This window comes from Leopardus geoffroyi, chromosome C3 (assembly GCF_018350155.1).
Source record: "Leopardus geoffroyi isolate Oge1 chromosome C3, O.geoffroyi_Oge1_pat1.0, whole genome shotgun sequence".
Classification (NCBI taxonomy): domain Eukaryota; kingdom Metazoa; phylum Chordata; class Mammalia; order Carnivora; family Felidae; genus Leopardus; species Leopardus geoffroyi.
Window position 1 is genome coordinate 111,097,421 of NC_059338.1, and position 19,845 is coordinate 111,117,265.

At 38.0% G+C, this 19,845-nt stretch overlaps 1 protein-coding gene and 1 long non-coding RNA gene across 5 annotated transcripts; one reads left to right on the plus strand and one right to left on the minus strand.

Annotated features, from left to right (window-relative positions):
* Positions 1-13: 13 nt before the first annotated feature.
* MTERF3 (mitochondrial transcription termination factor 3) lies at positions 14-19,599 on the plus strand. Of its 3 annotated transcripts, XM_045454155.1 has the most exons (9): positions 14-300; positions 2,059-2,204; positions 2,692-3,040; positions 4,769-4,921; positions 9,793-9,982; positions 14,202-14,349; positions 14,731-14,802; positions 15,999-16,160; positions 19,308-19,599. In XM_045454155.1, exons 3-9 carry the CDS (start codon positions 2,707-2,709, stop codon positions 19,500-19,502), a joined length of 1,254 nt encoding a protein of 417 aa, XP_045310111.1. In that variant the 5' UTR covers positions 14-300; positions 2,059-2,204; positions 2,692-2,706; the 3' UTR covers positions 19,503-19,599. The 3 variants fall into 3 exon arrangements, with proteins under 3 accessions (XP_045310111.1, XP_045310110.1, XP_045310112.1); XM_045454154.1 differs by lacking the exon at positions 2,059-2,204; XM_045454156.1 differs by lacking the exons at positions 14-300; positions 2,059-2,204; positions 2,692-3,040; positions 4,769-4,921 and adding an exon at positions 8,479-8,860.
* LOC123585719 lies at positions 6,054-10,983 on the minus strand. 2 transcript variants are annotated; one of them, XR_006706391.1, is made up of 3 exons: positions 10,835-10,983; positions 8,786-8,844; positions 6,054-6,348 (listed from the first exon to the last, which is right to left on the minus strand). It is a non-coding gene; the product is annotated as an uncharacterized LOC123585719 (long non-coding RNA). The 2 variants fall into 2 exon arrangements; XR_006706390.1 differs by lacking the exon at positions 10,835-10,983 and adding an exon at positions 10,692-10,802.
* Positions 19,600-19,845: the final 246 nt, after the last annotated feature.

A 19,845-nucleotide genomic window follows, 5' to 3' on the forward strand; every position in this document is an offset into this window, starting at 1 on the left:
TCGTGGTATTTCAGATGCCCAGTGGCCAAGGCCTAAGGGAAGTGGCGTGCGAGAGAAGAGAAGCTGTGGCCCCTGGCCGGCTCTTTTCCCACCGCCTGCCGCCCGCTCTCCCCCCGCGCAGCCTCGCAGATAGTCTCTCCCACTCCGGCCGCAGTCCACGTGGGCGAGGGTGCGCGGCGGCGGTGGCCGGCAGGGGTGGCGGGGCTGGCTGACCGGCTGGCGTGGGGTACTGCGGAACGGTCCGCCGGGCCAGCCTGGAGGCCACCCCAAAATAAACCGCGAGCTTGGGCCTCGCCACAGGTAAAGCGGGAGCCGCCGGAGCGCGAGGGGCGCGCTCCTGGTGGGGTTCGGGTCCGGATCTGCCCACGTCCAGGCCGCACCCGGGGCCTCAGGGCTCTCGGGTCTCCGCGACCCTATTGGGGGCAATTAGTCTTGGTTTGTTTTGTTTTTTTCCCTGGTCGACGAGGCGAAATCTCAACCATGCTTGTGTATTAGCGTGTTTTGCGGAAGGAAGCCTAGCTTGTCAGCTGGCTTCCTGCGGAAGTTCGCTATGGAGGCTTGTTAGGAGAGGCCCCTTATAACGAAGCCTTTCTCCCATTCACCCCTTTTTCACCTCCTGATTTCGCTAATTAGCCTTACAGAGGTAGAAATCTTGAACCCTGGAAAAACAGTACTTCAGTCCCAATTACTATTCCTAGCGAGGAACTAGAGCAAGAAGTAGTGTGTGATATTTTAATGGACTTTACAGAATTCTTTAAGGCTTTTTTCTTTGATCTTCCTGAAGTTGTGTTATATTTACTGTTACCAGTACGCTGGATTTTATGCACGTCTGCAAGCGCCTTATCCTCTTTTGAATACCAAGCTAGACAAATGAGTTAGCCGTAGTTGGAACTGATTCACTTCCATCCAACACACATTGGAGTAGTGCAAGGCTCTGGGCTAATGGGAGGGTGGGTCAAGAGAAGGGACCCATCCCAGCTCCCATGACCGAATAATTCATCAATTGTTAAAAGGTATCTACAGCAATGAAATGTTGAGGAAGAGAGGTTAGTGCACTTGTAAATACAAATGGGATAAACATTAGTTGTACGCAAAAGGTCTTTTAATGAATATGGGTGGAATTCAAAAGCTCATCTGCGCCATATGTGAGGCTGGAAAGTCTTTACAGTGAATGTGGGATTTAAGGAGTTTGCTTTGAAATCAAAGTAGTATGAAATGCTTCGACAAACTTAGAAGTCAAAAAACATTTTAGAGCTGCTAGGGACTTTAAGAATCATCTTACTGTACCTATAACCTTTAAAAAACATGTTATTTAAAGAATAGTTATTGAACCCCCTTCATGGGCCAATCTGCCCAGCACCACAAGAAATAGTCTTGTCAACTAGTACAACTGAGGCCTTCTGGCTTCCAGTTTAGTTCCCTTATGACTTTGTGCAGAGAATCAATGTTGTAGGTTTTAGTGGAAACTTGACAGATTTGCAGGATCATTTCCTACCAGAATTTAACAAAAAGCGCCAATCCCGCAAGGTTGTTGTGCATACTTATTTCCTTTCTAAAATCATTTCAGAATGACAGACTTTGACATTTGTAAATCTCTTTCAGGAAATTTCCCTAAACTACAAGTCTCCAGAAGGAGGCTAGACCTTCAATATCTGCTCTAATTCAGATCATAAAACAAGCTGAATTCCAATATGTAGAAAAACAAGAAATTGTATGCTGCAATTCAGAATTCATTTCTGTTTGGATGTGTAATCAATAATAGTGATAATGGCTAACATTTGTTGAGCATTTTCCATATGCTGGACTCCAGGCTGTGTTTTATGTGGATTACCTTATTTAACATAAAATTATACGCAGCAGTCTACTCTTCTAATGAAGCTGGATGTAGACAAGATTTCTTCATAATTTCCTTATAAAAATCTTTTTTAAAAACCACTGCTTTTTCAGTAAAAATATTCATGTATTCATTGCTGATTGCATATGTATTTCTGTCACTTCATTTTGCTTGCTAGTTTTGACCTTTTGTTTTTCAAAGCTTTTCTTTTTCTTTTTCTACAGCCAAAAACAAAATTTGACAAAACTGGTTTTGTTCAATTCCCTTTTGAGGAACAGCTTTATCTTAACAGTGTTCAGCCCTGAGAATAAAGCAAGAAACAATCTTCTAGATAACAGTGATAATATTTTGATAATTCATTTAGGACAAGGTAGATTTTTTTATTGTTTTTTATTTTGTGACTAATGTACATACATAAAATGCATTTGAATAAGTCAGTGTTTTGATTAACAATCTGTTCTTAAATGTCTTTCAAACCAAATTTCAAGAACACTTAATATTACCTTATTTCCTCTAAATATTAAATAAACAGATTATTGGGTTCAGCTGTAATTTAAACATTTACAGATTTTTGTTTTAAGTGTTTTTCTTATACCAATGATTTTTTTTTTTTTAATTGTAAAGCAATCTTTATTTTTCCAGTTCAGAAGTTCCTGTCTTTTGGTTTATACCTGGGACTGCTTTGCTTATGGCTTTTCTTGTGCTTAGGAAACATCTGACTAATCATCTAGATTTATTAAACATCTTTCAGTTAGAAAAAAGATTCTCCAGTTTATCATTTTGTTGTTTGAATACTGTTTTAAACATTTAAGTAAAGTAAGTTTCTCTCTTTTGACTGTTATGTATTTCCTTTGTAGCCTACTTTAAGAAAGATGGCTTTGTCAGCCCAACAGATACCCAGATGGTTCAATTCAGTTAAGTTGAGTAGCTTCATTACAGCTACACAACTCGGAAAACAGTTTCAGAGACGAGGAAAAACATTGTCTCATGGCTTTTCTGCTCAGCCACAGATGTCCTCTGACAATTGCTTTCTCCCGTGGGGATTTAAGACTTATAGGACTTCCTCCTTGTGGAATAGTTCCCAGTCTACGAACTCAAGTAGGCAAGAGATTAGTTCTGCCCAGAGTGCTCTGCTTCCTTCCGTCAATGAGCAGACACAGAAGACACAAAAGATGCCCAGCTTTGATTCTGAGCTGTCTCTAGAAGGTAATTCTGAACTTCCAGAAAAGTCCCCTTTGCCCCACTTTGTTAGTTTGAACAAGTTAACTGTTTATAGTCTGTTAGCCCATTTCAAGTTATAACTTTGTACCACACAAGGAAGAGAACAATGCTGGTTCTGTTCATTTATTTCTATTATATCTTTATTTGACTAAAAAAACAAGTTCATAAATTTGTGTATATATACACATATATATGTATATATATATCATTATAGCTAGCTATATGTATAACAGTTGCTTTCTAAAAATTTTATTATTTAGAATCTTTATAAAAAATTTTTCAGGTGGTAATTAGGTTTATTAGGGAATAATTTATCCTAATTTTATATGCCTGATTAGGATATAATTTTATCCAAGTAAAATTCATTGCTTTTGAATATACAGTTTTACGAATTTTGACATACACATTTAGTTATATAACAGCTCCCATAATCAACAAACCAAAAAGAGCACAAATGGGACACCCCTGAAAGCACCGTTGTGTCATTTTTTAGTCAGTCCTCTCCCTTCTGTGTTTTCTATTTTAGGAATATTTCTGTAAAAGGAATATTTCACCACAATGAGGTAATATTAGGTTAAGCAGAATATGAAAGAAAGATAGCTGGGTTGAGGAGGGCAGGGAGGAAAGACTGGCTATAGGAAGTAAGAAAGGGTAGTGTTATGAAGCAAAAAATAGAACAAAAAAATCATAGTCTTGATTCTTTAGCTTAAGGTTGGTGACAGTTCCCAGTGTCTTCCATACCTTGTTTGGTTTAAAGAAAATATCAGAATCAAGACTATACCAGAGAGGGTCATGTCCTTAGGGAAGGACTACAGGTGATAGAAACAGAGTCACAGAAGTCCTTTAAATTTTTTTTTTAATGTTTATTTATTTTTGAGAGACAGAGCATGAGCAGGGGAAAGGCAGAGAGAGGAGACACAGAATCTGAAGCAGGCTCCAGGCTCTGAGCTGTCTGTCGGCACAGAGCCCGACACAGGACTCCAATTCACGAGCCGTGAGGTCATGACCTAAGCTGAAGTCAGACGCTTAACCAACATACTTGAGAATAACTTGGAGGAAAGGGGATTGCATCAAAAGACATTTCAGGGGGCACCTGGGTGGCTCAGTTGGTTAGGCATCTGACTCTTGATTTCGGCTCAGGTTATGATCTCATGGTTCATGAGATCGAGCCCCGTGTTGGGTTCTGCACTGACAGTGTAGAGTCTGCTTGGGATTCGCTCGCTCTCTCTCTCTCTCTCGCTCTCTCTTTCTTTCTCTCCCCCTCTTGCTCTCTCTCAAAATAAATAAATAAACATTAAAAAAAAAAAGATATTTCAGGAGATAATGATTTTAACTCCTACAAATCAGGCTGGTAGAATATGTTGTATTTTGGTCCAGTTTAACAAGCTATGGTAGAATCTATCTCAAAATGTACTTGAAGGTCAGTTGATCTTTAGCATTCTTACCTGTTGATTAAAAGTAAAACAAAGGAAAGTAATTTTGTATAGGACCTCTTTATGAATAGAAACTTACCAACAGATTTCTTATCTTGGAGGAACAGCAGTTGATTTCTCTATAAATAGTCTTAACCTTACCTCTCTGAAGGTGGAAAATATTTGAACTCAGATCTTTAATTCTGAAATGGTTCCAAGATTTAAAAAGAAGGGGTTTAGCTTTAGCTGTACAGACTGGATAGCTAACTGCTTCTTTCTTTCTACATGGCTGGCTTCAAAGCACTGGACGATTTGCCTCCATTGTCTCCGTTGCAGCCAGTTTCCGAGGAGGAGGCCATTCAGATTATTGCAGACCCTCCATTGCCCCCAGATACATTCACACTTCGAGACTATGTGGATCATTCTGAGACTCTGCAGAAATTAGTGCTTCTAGGTAAGTCTGAATAACCTACAAGTACTTCTTGGTGTAGTCTTCATTTGTGTTATTTTGCCTTACTTTGTTCAAATCAGCATTCTTAATCTTTATCAAGATGAACAAAAGTCAAATAGTGTGAAAAGCCCTCTAGTGAAAACCCGTATTCCCTGCTTCATCCTTCCTGACCTTCATGCCTTTCCTCAGAGGTATCCACTCAACTTTTATGGCTCTGTTTGCAGTTAACCTTTGTTTATATAATTGTTTATACCGTTATTTCTTGGTTCATCAGCTTTAGACATTAGTTGATCTCTTGTATGTACACACATACCTTTCCCCTACTCAATTTGCCCAGTATGTTTATGGTAACAAATTTTAGATGAATCATCAGTCATTAATTAACATTATGACTATCAATATTGCTTGCTGTCCTGGGATTGTTTTCCTTCCTGTACAACTTTTCATTTTTCCATAGTTAATGATAATTCTTGTTTTTCCTTTGATTCGTTTTCTTTATTTCTAGAGCCAGATTTTCCCACACCTTCCAATAGCCTCTCAGGACAGTTTTTCCTACAATAAACCCTATCAGGTGAGGAATTACTTCCATCCCCCCCACCCCACAGCCTTCCTCCTGAAGCCCACTGCCCCCCTAATTTCGATGGTTTCTCTCTAGGCCTACTCCAGAGTATTTCAGCTTGTTGGTTGGGAGGACATACTTGGGCCTGGAGAGTTGAAGGCAGCCAAGGGACCCCACCACAGCCTTTTTCACTTGGTCCTCTCATTTTCAGTCCAGCATCTTATTTCAGCCTTCTGCTTTTCTCATTATCTCTGGGTCTGGCACTTCTCAGGCTTTGTTTTCCCATATGACAAACCTTTCTCCTAGGGGATTGAGAGGAGCAGGGTAGGTGAGGGATTCTCTGTCAAATCCATGTGCTACTCTCATTCTCCAGTCGCTGCCATAGTTTAGATCCTTATTTTTCACTGGAAAATGAGGAGTTTTCTAACTTGATATTCGTCTTATCAGCACCATTACCCCGATGATCCGTAATATCAGTTCTCTTTCTAAAATGCAGATCTGACTACATCAGTGAGCTACTTAAGTCCTTCAAAGCCTTCCCAAGATATCTGGGATATCTGTCTGGTCTGGCCCTTGCTTACCTTTGCAGCTTCACTGCTTGCCCCTTCCATCCTTTTGGTTGGCCAGCTCTGACAACTGGAAAACTTAATTCAAGTTCAAGTAACTTCTAAAATGTCTTCAGTGACCCTCCGCTAGCTGGGCGTTCCTATCACCCGCAGCTTACTGCCTTTCTTGTGCTAATAACAGTATTACAGTTGCTTACTTACCTGTTCCTATGCAAGTTACCCAAATATACAGAGAATGGCCTTTGTTCTCACGAAGCTTCAAGTCTTTAGAAGCATCTAAATATACATCTATAAGAATAACCAGCCTACAAGGATGAAAGGTAAAGTGGTAAGTGCCACAGAAGACATATGAATAAAGTGTTTCGTGGGGTCAAAGGGGAGAGAAAGATGACATCTACTGCAAACAGAAGAGTCAGCCCCCTTCCTTTTGGAACAGCTTCCTCCAACCGTATGAGAAGTACTATGGGTAACACAAGATAAACAGAAGACGTGGCCCTGCCTTTAAATAATTTACAGCATACTTAACAGTTTTAGAATATGTTTCAGCTGTTCATCTGTATGTTGATTTGTGGACAGCACATCTTGGAAGTAATTTAAATGACAGAACAGAGGACCCATGATTACATGGTCAAACAGTATTTTTAAGGACCCTAGTGGCCTGGTGCCTCTCTGCTTCTCAGATCTATTTTCTGCCTTTCTCTGTCCATTCTGTCTGTATCCTAGGAGGCTAACCTCTGTGCACTAGAGCTCCTTTGCCAGCTGGCTTCTGGGCAGCTTCAGCCAGTGGGAGGCACTTGCAGGAGGAGAGGGAGGGCAGGTGGGAGTACTGTCTTCCCTGTTCCCTCCCAGCTTTGGGTCCTATAACTGCCTCACTCCATGACAACAGCTCCAACTGAGCAGCCCTTTCTCAATAGCTTGCAGCTCCCTGTGGGTTTGGGTAACACTTTTTGTTGCCTGTCTCGTTAGCACTAGGGGTGCCCTTGTCGGTTCCCTCAACTCTGTGACACCACACTGTACAGTCTCTTCATTAAAGTTCTTTTTGTTTGCACTTTCTAGGGCAATCCTGCCAGACCTTGATGGATATACTAAATATGTATAACCATAATTGAATACAGTGGTAATATTTTTAGTTACTGAATAGATAAAACCAACTTAGACTGTGGTCACTTAGATGTTAGCGTCGTGTATTATTCATTTTTTATATCCCCAGAGCCTAACAGGAGTGCCTGGTCCATAGTACGCATTCAGTGATTATTTTTTTAAGTTAATGAAATCTTGAGTAAGCCCAAGTGATTTGTGCTGACAGCAGCGTGCTCTCCCGATGAGATTCTGCTCTCCTATTGCTGTTAAAAAGCAGCTTTTCAGGATTTCTGTTTCAGCACAGTCAGGGTGTGACGGCTCACGCTGAGCAAGGCACTTCAGCACATGTCAGCTGTAATATTAAATTAAATTTGAAGTCTGAACCCTTTATGTTATTTTTAAAGCACCTCTTCCCACATTTATCACAGATTTTTAGAACTAGTTTCTGTCTTATCTTTTCATCTAACAATTTTAATTTATTTTTCTACTAATGTTATTTTTAAATTATAAAATAATTACATCTAGTTGTTAATAATGCAAGTATCATAAGAGAAAGAACCCTCACCTTCTCTGCATATCCATTTCCACTTTCCAAAGGTAACCCTATCACCAATTTGTTAATAGCTTTCCCCACCTTTTTCTCTGCAATTTATTACAGAAAACCGTACAAGGGTTTTATATTTTTATGTAGTCAAGCTTAATATTTTTAAAACTCTGTGTTCTTCTAGTAGTTGTAGAGTTAGTACACATTTAGATTCTTAATCTTTCTGAAATTTTATATCAGATGTAGAAGGAACTTTTTAAATTTAAGTATAATTGACATACGTTATGTAGTTCAGATATACAACATAGTGATTCAACAGTTCTGTACATTATATCATATTCACCATGATAAGTGTAGTTATGAAAACAGTTACATTTCAAATGTATAGCTAGTGATCCCATTATATTTTAATGAATTGTCCATCTTTTCGTCATTAATTTGAAATGTCATTATTTATGCTAATTTTTTATTTATTTAGCTCATCCTGGATCTGTTCCTGGTTTTCGTTCTGTGTGTGTGTTTGTGTAATCTGTTTTTCTGTTCATGATCATTTTATATCAATGCCTGTTTAATATCAATAAATACGGGTTTACAAATATGTTTGGATATAATAATTTATTTTTCTGGTTGTGTATACCATTAAAGAAAGAATGTTTTTATTTCTTTGCTTTTATATTTAAGATTATACAGTTGCTTCTGGAAATCAGTTTTTAGAGTATTTTTAACGTGAAGAAGTATTTTTAAGAATATAAAATTTAAGTCTAACCTTGAAATTTTACATTATCTTCAAAGGTTTATTCTAAAGGTAAGAAATAGGCCTTTCCTATTCATGTTTTTTTTTTTAACCAGATAAAAGGAAAAAAATGAGAGAATAAAACACTTAGTTTTAATGAGAATTTTGAATTACAGGTTACTTTGATTCCCTGCCTAATTAATGTTGACATCTAATTATATCCATAACCAGAGAATACTTTAAAATAACAACTTGCTTTCTCCTTCTTCCTTTCTCCTGTCCCTTGTCTCATTTTCTTAGACTACCTAAGATTATAAGGATATGTGAGGGTTACGGGTTGTATACTTCCTGCTGTGTTGCATATTTGAGGGCTGTATACGCTCACCTGTTCTCACACAGATATTTCTTGAGCTCCTTCAAGGTACTTGTCTTTATGCTGAAGACCTGGAGATTACAATGAGTAAGACATCAGGTTATTTTTATTTCCCCTCTGGAGGGGATCATAAGTATATATATATATATATTTTTAAGTTTATTTATTTATTTTGAGAGAGAGAGAGGGAGAGACAGGATCCTAAGCAGGCGCCATGCTGCCAGTGTAAAACCTGATGCGGGGTGTGAACTCATGAATCTAGAGATCATGACCCAGGCCAAAATCAAGAGTTGGACACTAGGGACACCTGGGTGGCTCAGTAGGTTAGGTGTCTGACTTTGACTTAGGTCAACATCTCATGGCTCGTGGGCTCAAGCCCCATGCTGACAGCTCAGAGCCTGGAACCTGCCTCAAATTCTGTGTCTCCCTCTCTCTCTGTCCCTCCCCTGCTTGTTCTCTGTCTGTGTCTCTCAAAAATAAATGAATGTTAAAAAAATATTAAAGATTTGGACACTTAACCAGCTGAGCCACCCAAATGCCCCATCATAAGTATATTTTTAAAATAATGCTTATAACTAAGAAAATGACAAACTTCGAAGAAAGTAACAATCATTTATAGGGTTTGTTACACTGCAGAATTACCAGTTAAGCAGTTACTGTGGAGATCACCAGGGATTGATAAGCATCCTTCAAACAATATTCAAGAAAGCATAGATAAAGGTGATGATCCTAGCTAGGTCAGTATGACTTGGTAAATTTGTTTTGGGTAGAAATTTAGCCCCAAATGCACTGTTTTCCTCTATAGATGACTTTGAAATAAGTACTATATTTCATTTTAATTTATTTTTATTTCTGCAACCAGATTAGTTTAAATATATTTAGAAATTGCTATTGGCCTATCTCAGTTCTCCTTTGGACAGGTTGTTGGTCTTCATCAGTAATTTTTTGTGTTTTTGTGTATGAAGTTTAATGACCTACCTAAACTGTTTTCCTCAAACAGTATTTGCAATTTATTATAGGAGTGGATCTCTCAAAGATAGAAAAACATCCAGATGCAGCCAACCTCCTTCTGAGACTGGATTTTGAAAAAGACATTAAGCAAATACTCGTGTTTCTTAAAGATTTGGGTATAGAGGATAACCAACTGGGAACATACCTGACTAAAAACTATGCTATTTTCTCTGAAGACCTTGAAAATCTTAAGACCAGGTAGGGCTGTTACAATGATTTTCACATAACCCAAGAAGTGGTTATGGTTATGAAGGAAATGTATATGTAAGTTATTTTTAAGTCTCAGCTGCATAAGGATTGACTGATAATGAACATGAATGTTATTTTGTTGTTGTTATAGATTTTCTTTGATCAAGATTAAGTATCTAAGACAGTTTACTATTCAACTTCATATTTTTATGTGTTCAGCTTATTGCTGAGTCAATACTTAACTGTATCCCTTTGGAGACTAGAATAAAAAAAATTTTTAATCCATTAGCAGATGGCTGAATTATCTGAGAGTGCACTTAAATTATGAAAGCCTGAACTTTTTTGTGTTTTTTTTTTAATTTTTCTGGCCAATTTTTGATGGTAGACATTTGGCATCCTCTTGGCACATTATTGTATAATTCGCTTAATCATTTCCGTAAATTGGCTATTTTGGTTGTTCTTTTTTTTCTTCTTTAAAAAGCACTTCTATAAACATCTTTGTACTTCATTCAACATTCAAAGAAAAATCTGTGAGAATCAATACAGTGAAATGAGACAGTATTGATCTGTGAGATAAGAATCCTGCTAGGCATTGGGAACACCACAGAGAACAAGACAGAGCCCCTGTCCCTAAATTCATGTTTTGAATTTATCATCATCCCCACTTCTCACCCAAGAGTCAGTTCTTCCCTGTATTCCCAGATAAAGCACTGCTCACCTTGTTGCCCAAATTAGAAATATTGGTATTGACTTTGACTTTTCTTCTTTTAGATCCACATCTAATAAATCACCTATGAATTCCATTTTTATCTCTCTCAAATCAGTCAACACATTTCTCTTAATCTTCACTGTGAAGGTTACCTCGGGTCCCCATCATTTCACATGAAGATTACTGCAGTAGTCTCCTAACTGGCCCACCTCTAGTCTTCACCTCCAGGTTATTCTTACACTGATGCATTTCAGAGAACTGTGCAGTTCCTTGAAGCTTCAGAGTCCAGTGTCTTGTCTCTGGAATAGGAAAAATCTAAACAAAAAACTGGATTCCTTACATTGAACAATTTGAGCTGTTAGATATGTAAGGCACCTAGCTAGACTTGAACCACAAAAGATAGACATGCACACTCTCTCTTCATGGGACTTACAGTCTGGTACAATATAAATAGGCTATTAGAATACAGGGAAGAGAACGAAGGAAACGCAGTCTGATGTATCCAGCTCTGCTTCTGATTCTGGAACACTGATCTCTCCCCATTCCAACACCAGTTTGCCCTATTGTTCAAGATGTATTCAAAAGAAGTGTGTATACTAGGAGGTGGGGATTGGGAGCCATTTCAGATGCTGCCTACTGCACTGATACTATTTTTTTTAATTGAAGTATAGTTGATGTGCAATGCTACGTTAGTTCCAGGTGTTCAACAGAGTAACTCAACAAGTCTGTATAAGGCTGTCTGTTATGCTCTGCTCCCCTCAAGTGTAGCTACCATCCATCACCATACACTATTTCAGTACCATTAACTATTGCACCATATTACTAATAACCCCATTTTACAGAGGAGGCACAGAGAGGTTTAATGATTTGCCCAAGATTACGCAGGTAGTATAAGTGGCAGAGCTGGGATTCAGGCCCACTTAGTCTAACTGCAGAGTCCTGGCTACTACTGCACCATGTTGTCTCCCCACTCCTAATTCTGTGAAGGAAACCTAAGTTTAAAAGAAGCGGACGAGGGGCGCCTGGGTGGCGCAGTCGGTTAAGCGTCCGACTTCAGCCAGGTCACGATCTCGCGGTCCGTGAGTTCGAGCCCCGCGTCAGGCTCTGGGCTGATGGCTCAGAGCCTGGAGCCTGCTTACGATTCTGTGTCTCCCTCTCTCTCTGACCCTCCGCCGTTCATGCTCTGTCTCTCTCTGTCTCAAAAATAAATAAAAACGATAAAAAAAAAAAAAAAAAAATAAGCGGACGTTACTTGCTGTAGATCATGCATGCTCCTAACAACTAAGGGATATTCTCCTGTAGACAGCATGGTCTAATGATCCCTAAACCTAGCTGACTCAAAACTCTGGAGCATTTGTTTTAATTACTTGGAATTTTTTAATAGGTAGTTTATCCACATACGACAACAAATAAGCTTCTGCTGTAAGAGTCGAGAGTAAGATAATCTTTATTTAATTGAACTTACTAGCTTTTGTCTCTGGTATGTACAGCAGTCTTATTTTCTAGGATTTCTGTAATAGCATTGGTTTCATATACTTTTTGTCTTTTGAACGCGGAAAATTTCAAATGTATAAAAAAGTTGTTTGATTCTTCATAAGAATTTTCAAGTGAATAATCTGCATTTAAATCATTTAAAAAAAATTTTTGGCTGGGACTTATATCTTAATTTTTTATTAGAAAAATTATCACCATGTAGACAAAGGTTTTGATAATGTTTTAGTCAGATACTGATTTTTGCTATGACCAAAAAAAAAATGGGGGGGGGGAATGGAAGTAACTCTACTTTCCACCCACTTATTTCCTATCCCTCATCAACCTTCTGAGACCTATCTGTGGAGGCAGCTACTATTACCAATTTTGTGTTCAACGTGTTAAGAATGTTTTATCGTATGCAAGCATATGTGTAGATCTGTGTGTACAAATATACATGAATCCCCATACATACAATTGACAGCATTTTTATGCATACTATTCTGCACTCCACTTTCTTACCTTAACTATATGTTAGAGATAGTTTTGTATTGGCACTTCCTATTCTTTTTAATGCTAGTGTAGTTCATACTGAGGATCATCTAGTCCCTTATGATAAACATGGCGGTTGTTTCCAATCTCTACTAGTAATCACAAGGCTGCAGTGACTCTCGTTATCATATGTATCATTTCACACATAGTGGTATACAACTGTACGACAGATTTCTAGAAGGGAATTGCTAGGTCAAGGGGTATGTGCATTTATAATTTTAATAGGTATTGACAGGTGGTCCTTTGTCAGGTTGTTTTCCAGTTTACACTTCCACCAACATCTTACAGAAGCGCCAGTTTCTCTAGTACCCTCACTAATACTGTGACATCTAACTTTATGGTTTCAGTTCATTTTGTACATAAAAACTGCCTCAGTGTTGTTCCAGAAATGTTTGGAGTATCTTTTCGTATGCTAAATTTCCATTTACATTTCCTTTTTCATAAATCACATACGTTCTTTGCCATTTTAAAATTAGGACTTTTTCTGTCTTTTGTAAGCATTCTTCTATATTTTAATAAAAGTAGTTGTTTCTCTATGACATATTGTAAATATTTGTCATTTGACTTTGTCGATGGTGGTTTTGTTGTTGTTTTTTGCCTTGCATTTAAAATATTTATATACTTAAATTTATTGGTCTTTTTTCTCATGAACTCTAAGGAGTCCTTTAAAGGAGTAGTAGTCACTTTAAAGTATAAGCTCTGGTGGCATACGGTACAGAATATACCATGCCATATGGTGGCATTCAATGTAGGCACGCCCAAGTTCAAATCTCAGCTTGGTCATTAATCAGTTTGTGGTCTAAAGAAGGTATTTAACTTCTGAATCTGTGTTTCTTCAAATGCAATGTGGAAAACTTACCTGGTTCACACGTTTTTTTTTTTTGTTTTTTCTGGTGAGAATTAAACATGCCCTCCTATATTTTAGGCATTTAATAAAACTGCTTCTTACTGTGCTTATAAGTTTTTAAAATCAATAATGTTATTTCATAGTCATATTTTCTGTATTTTACTACCTTACTTTTGTTCCCAGAAACTGAACAGGAATTTCTCAGTTGTTAACAAAATGCACAATGGAAACCATGGTAAAAATGATTTATGAAAATAAATACTCAGGAAATTGACTAACTGAAACAACTCCCGATTTTAGCCATGCTTGAGGGTCTCTACAAAAAGAGTTTGGAATCTCTTAGTTTCTTAGTTTATGGATTTTCTGTTCTTAAACAGAAACTATTTGATTTTCTTCTATCAAGTAATAAAATAAGTCAGATTAACTGAAAAGAGAATCAGTCTGTTAGTAGATTTCAGAATTATTTGGTTTCTAAGTATAAATGGGAACCATTCTAGAGTTGGATGGATGCTTGTTTTGCTTTAACCATATTTGGGCCATTACTACAGAATGTTTTTACTTACTCCTTTTTTGGTTTGTTACTTTGGGAAGTAGCATGACATTAGTAAATGTTGATCATGTGTACGTGTGTTTTTTGTTTGTTTCTCTAGAGTGGCTTATCTACAGTCAAAAAATTTCAGTAAGGCACATATTGCACAGATGGTCAGAAATGCACCATTTTTGCTGAGTTTTTCAGTGGAAAGATTGGATAACAGATTGGGATTTTTTCAGAAAGAACTTGAACTTAGCGTGAAGAAGGTAAGGGGAGAATTTGTATACTTCCGTGTCAGCTTCATTTAGTAACTTAAATCTCTCATGTTTCTAACAGATACCTAGCCCATATGAATTCTATAAATGCCTGGTATTTTTGTACCAGAATGAATTACCCTGCTATGTTAAATATATAGCCGTATCATTTTATAATATTCCATCAAGGTGGTGCCTTAAGTTTGGTTTCAGTGTTTGTTTTCTCCTCAAACAGTATTAAGTTTATGTGTTTTCAGGCTTCCCAGCATTTTTCTTAATGGGTTATATTTTAAAATTAGTTTTGTGTTCCTTCCTAGTTCCTAGTAATGCCTTGTTTTTCCAAACTAGTTAAATATGCATACATACTAATAATAGATTGTTTTACAACTGTAGACTAGAGATCTGATAGTTCGTCTCCCAAGGCTACTAACTGGAAGTCTGGAACCTGTGAAAGAAAACATGAAGGTAGGATGACTTTAAGCTTTTCAGAAATCAGCTTTGTTGCTTAAGAAGAGGATAGATGTTGTACTGTCATTTTAAAAGAAAACTAGATTGTGAAAGAAGTTATTTCTAAAAAGATGGATATAGGAAATGATACAATAAGTATCTAGCAAGCAGTTTATTTTAGTTAATAACATGTTCACATGTTTACCAGGTGTTATGGGAGTGAATCCCCTTGTAGACATTGAAACGTAACCCTGGAGTAAAGAATTAGGTACCTGGGTGATGCCTGGAAACTGCATCTGTTGCCCAGTGTGAGACTTGAGGGCATCTGTTGCCCAGGTTTATGTCATCTCGGTGGGGGATGAGTTTTGGAGGCTGGATCCAAAAGACTTCTGTGAAGAAACTAGTAGCCAGCACATTGCTCTCCTTAGAACTGTGCCAATTGCCAGTTCTATCACAGAACATACCAGACACTCTTTACTGTCCTTCCTTCAAGAGGATAGTATAAAGCCAAAGGCAGCTGACAAGTAAGCAAAGCTATAGTAGTATTTGAAATTATGATATAAGGCCTATTTTTCTGAGGTGCTAAAAGTGTTTCATGTCCAGTTGTTGAGGAAACTTTTATTGAGCACCTGCCTGTGCACTGTGCTAGGGGAGATAGTCCCTGCTCACATGGAGCTTATAGTCTAGTGGGGGCATAGCAAACAGAGTAATAAGAACAGTCAATTGGTGGGGGAGCATAGGATACTATAAGTGTGTACAATAACCTACATTTGGTTATTTAGTTTTATCATCTCTGTCTGGAATTTTGAGATGTAGGTTTTCCAGATAACATGTATATGAGTGTGTTTGGGAGCAGAGGCTCAAAAAACACTTTGAAAATCTTAACTGCTGGTCTGTGATATAGGGCCCATCCAGATAGCCTGACCAGGCCTTCCACATCCAACCAGTATTCTATTTCATAGCTATGATAGTTATACCATAGTTATGATCTTCATGATGATCACCATGGCATGAGCAGTTCATCCTCAGGAGAGGGGCTTGAAATTCAGGTGACCCCAGAAGCAGGAAGTTATGAACCCTTGAGGGCATTGGCATAGCCGTCTCCAGATTCTAAGGTCCTCATTTCAAATTTTGAAGGAATCCTTGTGTCCTCTGGCCTATTACCAAAACAACTATTTCCATTCATGATTCATAGCAACTCTACTTTCTTTTAGGTTTATCGTCTTGAACTAGGTTTCAAACATAATGAAATTCAACATATGATCACCCAAGTCCCAAAGATGTTAACTGCAAATAAGAGGAAACTTACAGAGATTTTCGACTATGTGCACAATGTGATGAGCATTCCCCACCACCTCATTGTCAGGTTCCCACAGGTAACAAGCGCACAACTCGAAGAGCTGTCCTTGCCCTTCATCCAGAATTGCTGTCTGTGTGCATAGTGCTGTTCCACTGCAAAAATGACTTGCTGTTTGGAAAGGAATCGGACCAAATATAGTCTGCTTCTGAGACTGACCATTGTAGTAAGATCATATTTCTTTTGCCCATCTTTTTAATCAAGAACACATCTAGCAAACAAAGTTGAGGGATCACTTGTGAAAAGTTAACAATGTCTGGGACACCTGGGTGGCTCAGTCGGTTAAGTGGCCAACTCTTGATTTCAGCTCAGGTCATGATCTCATGGTTCATGGGTTTGAGCCTCTCATCAGGCTCTGCACTCATAGTGTGGAGCTTGCTTCGGATTCTGTGTCTCCCTCTCTCTGCCCCTCCCCCCCCCCCCCAAAATAAATGAATGTTAAAAAAAAAATGTTTACAACTTCTAGAACACACATGGACATCTCCAGAGGAGACGCAAATGATGAATCTATTTCCCTATAGTTTTTATATATTGGTCATTCTGCTTGTTGGAATCTAAGGTATTCCCTATTGTGTTTTTCTCCATTTAAATCTGAAATAGATTACTTCCCTTAAAGGTCCTTTCAATTCTATGTATACTTTTATTTCACAATCTATCTAAATCCACTAGCTAAGCCATATTGTAATGATCACCTCCCAAAGCATGAAACAGTTCTAGTTTGCCATTGTGCCAAAGCCGTATTTCTATTTTCTAATCTAATCAGACTTCCTGGTCTTTAGTAAGTGACATTATCTGCTTGTTCACAAGAATGTTAACTTTTTGAAAGTAGAGATCCTGTCTAATTTATATACTACTGGATTCCCAGTGCCTGGAACTAAACCAGGACATTTAGTAGGCACTAGATAAATATTTGCTGAACAAATGAATGATTGAATTTCATTAAAGTGATCCCCATACCCTATTTGCTATATATGTTCTTGATACAAAGATAGGCAAAAGAAGCATGACTTTAATACAGTTCAGAACTAGATTGCATTTGGTACAATTCCTTCACAAATAGCAATGTTTATTTACCTATCATACTTCACTATGAATGGGCCTTTAATAGAGAATTTTTCTGTTTCATCAAATGCGTATCTATTCATTATTAAAAGTGTCAGAAGCCTGCAGTGGTGTTACAAATTTGGCTCATTGGAACAATTATAAAGTAAGTGATCTTCAACTAAAAAGCAATGACAATTAGTTTTCCCCTGAGTGGTTAAATAATTCAGTGATAGAGCATGATAAAATAATCTGATTTGGGGATACAAAAATCAATCAGACACGGTCTGTAGTCTTGTGGAATTTGTAATCTAGTGTAGAAGACAAGCTTCTAAAATGTAATTAATTTACATAATGTTAGAGTCTTAACCAGATACCTTGTAGAGCTATTAATTTAATTTAGCAGAGGTAGGAAAATCATAGAAATAATGATAGCTACTAAGTGCTCACTGTGTGCCAGCTCTGTCTTTACTGTTTTACTTGTATTGATTCCTTTAGCCCTCACAGCAACCATATGAGATGGGTACTGTTATCCCCATTTTACAAGTGGAGAAAGTAAGCATAAAAGAATTGTCCAAAGGCTACCTAGGTAACAAGGGACAGAGCCAAGATTACAACTCTGGCAGTCGAGTTTAAAAACCCATCCTCTTAACTAGGATATGCTATCACTCTAAGAACTGACACTGTCAGTAGAATGAGTGGGGTCTCAAAGATGGACAGAAGCTTTCTGAGGAAACTATAAACTTGACCAGATGCATCAGAATCACTTATTTAAAAACAGACTTTTAGGGGCGCCTGGGTGGCGCAGTCGGTTAAGCGTCCGACTTCAGCCAGGTCACGATCTCGCGGTCCGTGAGTTCGAGCCCCGCGTCAGGCTCTGGGCTGATGGCTCAGAGCCTGGAGCCTGTTTCCGATTCTGTGTCTCCCTCTCTCTCTGCCCCTCCCCCGTTCATGCTCTGTCTCTCTCTGTCCCAAAAATAAATAAACGTTGGTTTAAAAAAAAAAATAAATAAATAAAAAAATAAAAAAATAAAAACAGACTTTTAGGCATGCTGACCCCTAACTTCTGGGAAGCCCAGTTATAAAACTGTGACTTCCTTCTTGGGATTCTCAGAGTCCTAGGGGTCTGGCTAATATTGTTTAAAAAAAATAATAATAATGGAAAAATACATTAACTGACAGGACTGTGAGGGAACTGATACAGACCTTAAAGTGTTGGCTGGTGCTTTAAAACCAGTGGTGTGAAGCAAATTTTCTCTGGCAAAAAACAGTTCTGGTTGGTCTATTTCTGATTCCCTTTTAAAGTTGCTGCCACTTATGCTACTTCTTAGGAGTTTTAACCCAAGATGGGTAAGGCATGCTTTCCCAAGTTGCTCTCCTAGAGGCCAGGTTCATTTCATTCTGATGCTAATCAGAGAGAGGGAGCAAGCAGGAATTTTACAAGAATAATAAGGAAGCTTCACAGATTGTGAAATCTTACAAATTTTTTGGTACCATTGACCTTGATTTCTAACCTCGGTTCTCAAACTTGGCAGTCATCAGACTCACCTGGAGAACCTGTGAACCCCATTCAAAGTTTCTGATTAAGTACTTTTAGGGCAAGGCCTGAGGATTTGCTGTTTTAACAACATGTCCTCTATCTGGATTAGTCAATGTTCTTTGCCTACAATATAGCCCTTAATTACTTTATAGTTCTGTTTATTAGTTTTGAGTCCCTTTTTAATCATAATTTCTTAGCAGAAGCTATATGGTTTAAACCCTGTGGCATTTATCATAGTTATTGAGTATGTAGTCAGTACTTTATAGTTGTTAGCCTAATTAAAGTTTTTAGTGAAGGGGTGCCTGGGTGGCTCAGTCGGTTAAGCATCCGACTTTGGCTCAGGTCATGATCTCACTGTTTGTGGGTTCGAGCCCCATGTCGGGCTCTGTGCTGACAGCTCAGAGCCTGGAGCCTGCTTCTGATTCTGTGTCTCCTCTCTCTGCCTCTCCCCTGTTCATGCTCTGCCTCTCTCTTAAAAATAAAATAAACATTAAAAAATTTTTAATTTTTAGTGAAATAGACATTTTTAATAGTTCATCTTTCAGTGCACAATGTTTTTTTTAACCCTTTTTTTTTCTTTTCTAGGTATTTAATACAAGGTTGTTTAAAATCAAGGAAAGACATTTGTTTCTTACCTATTTAGGAAGAGCACAGTATGATCCAACAAAACTTAACTACATTTCTTTGGACAAATTAGTGTCTGTGCCTGATGAAATATTTTGTGAAGAGATTGCGAAAGCCTCAGTACAGGACTTTGAAAAATTCTTAAAAACTCTCTAGTGTGTGATGAATGTTAAGATGTAATAATGTAAAATGAACGTGTATATGAATGGATGATATATATTTAGTGTTAAATAAATGCCCAGCCCTCAATCGATACTGGTGCAATTTCTTGATATTGTGAATTTGGGTACACTTACAGTACATCTTTCTTACAAGTTCCTAGTGACATAATTTTTCTTTAACTCAACCATTTCCTTCCTTCTCAGGGAGGACAGAACTTAAAATACAGCAAGCTTCAAGAGAGAGAGTCACTGTACTATAGGCTGGCACATTGTCATTCTGGTGAAGATGAGAACAGAGGTTTTCCTCTGATGTTTACGGGTCTTTTAAAGTGGTTTTG

What these genes read in the sequence shown, in the direction of transcription:
- MTERF3 (XM_045454155.1), top strand. Translation starts at nt 2,707, where the DNA reads ATGGCTTTGTCAGCCCAACAGATACCCAGATGGTTCAATTCAGTTAAG. An exon ending in TTCTGAGCTGTCTCTAGAAG is followed by an intron (nt 3,041 to 4,768) that starts GTAATTCTGAAC and finishes CTGGCTTCAAAG; the next exon opens with CACTGGACGATTTGCCTCCA. An exon ending in TTGAACTTAGCGTGAAGAAG is followed by an intron (nt 14,350 to 14,730) that starts GTAAGGGGAGAA and finishes TTACAACTGTAG; the next exon opens with ACTAGAGATCTGATAGTTCG.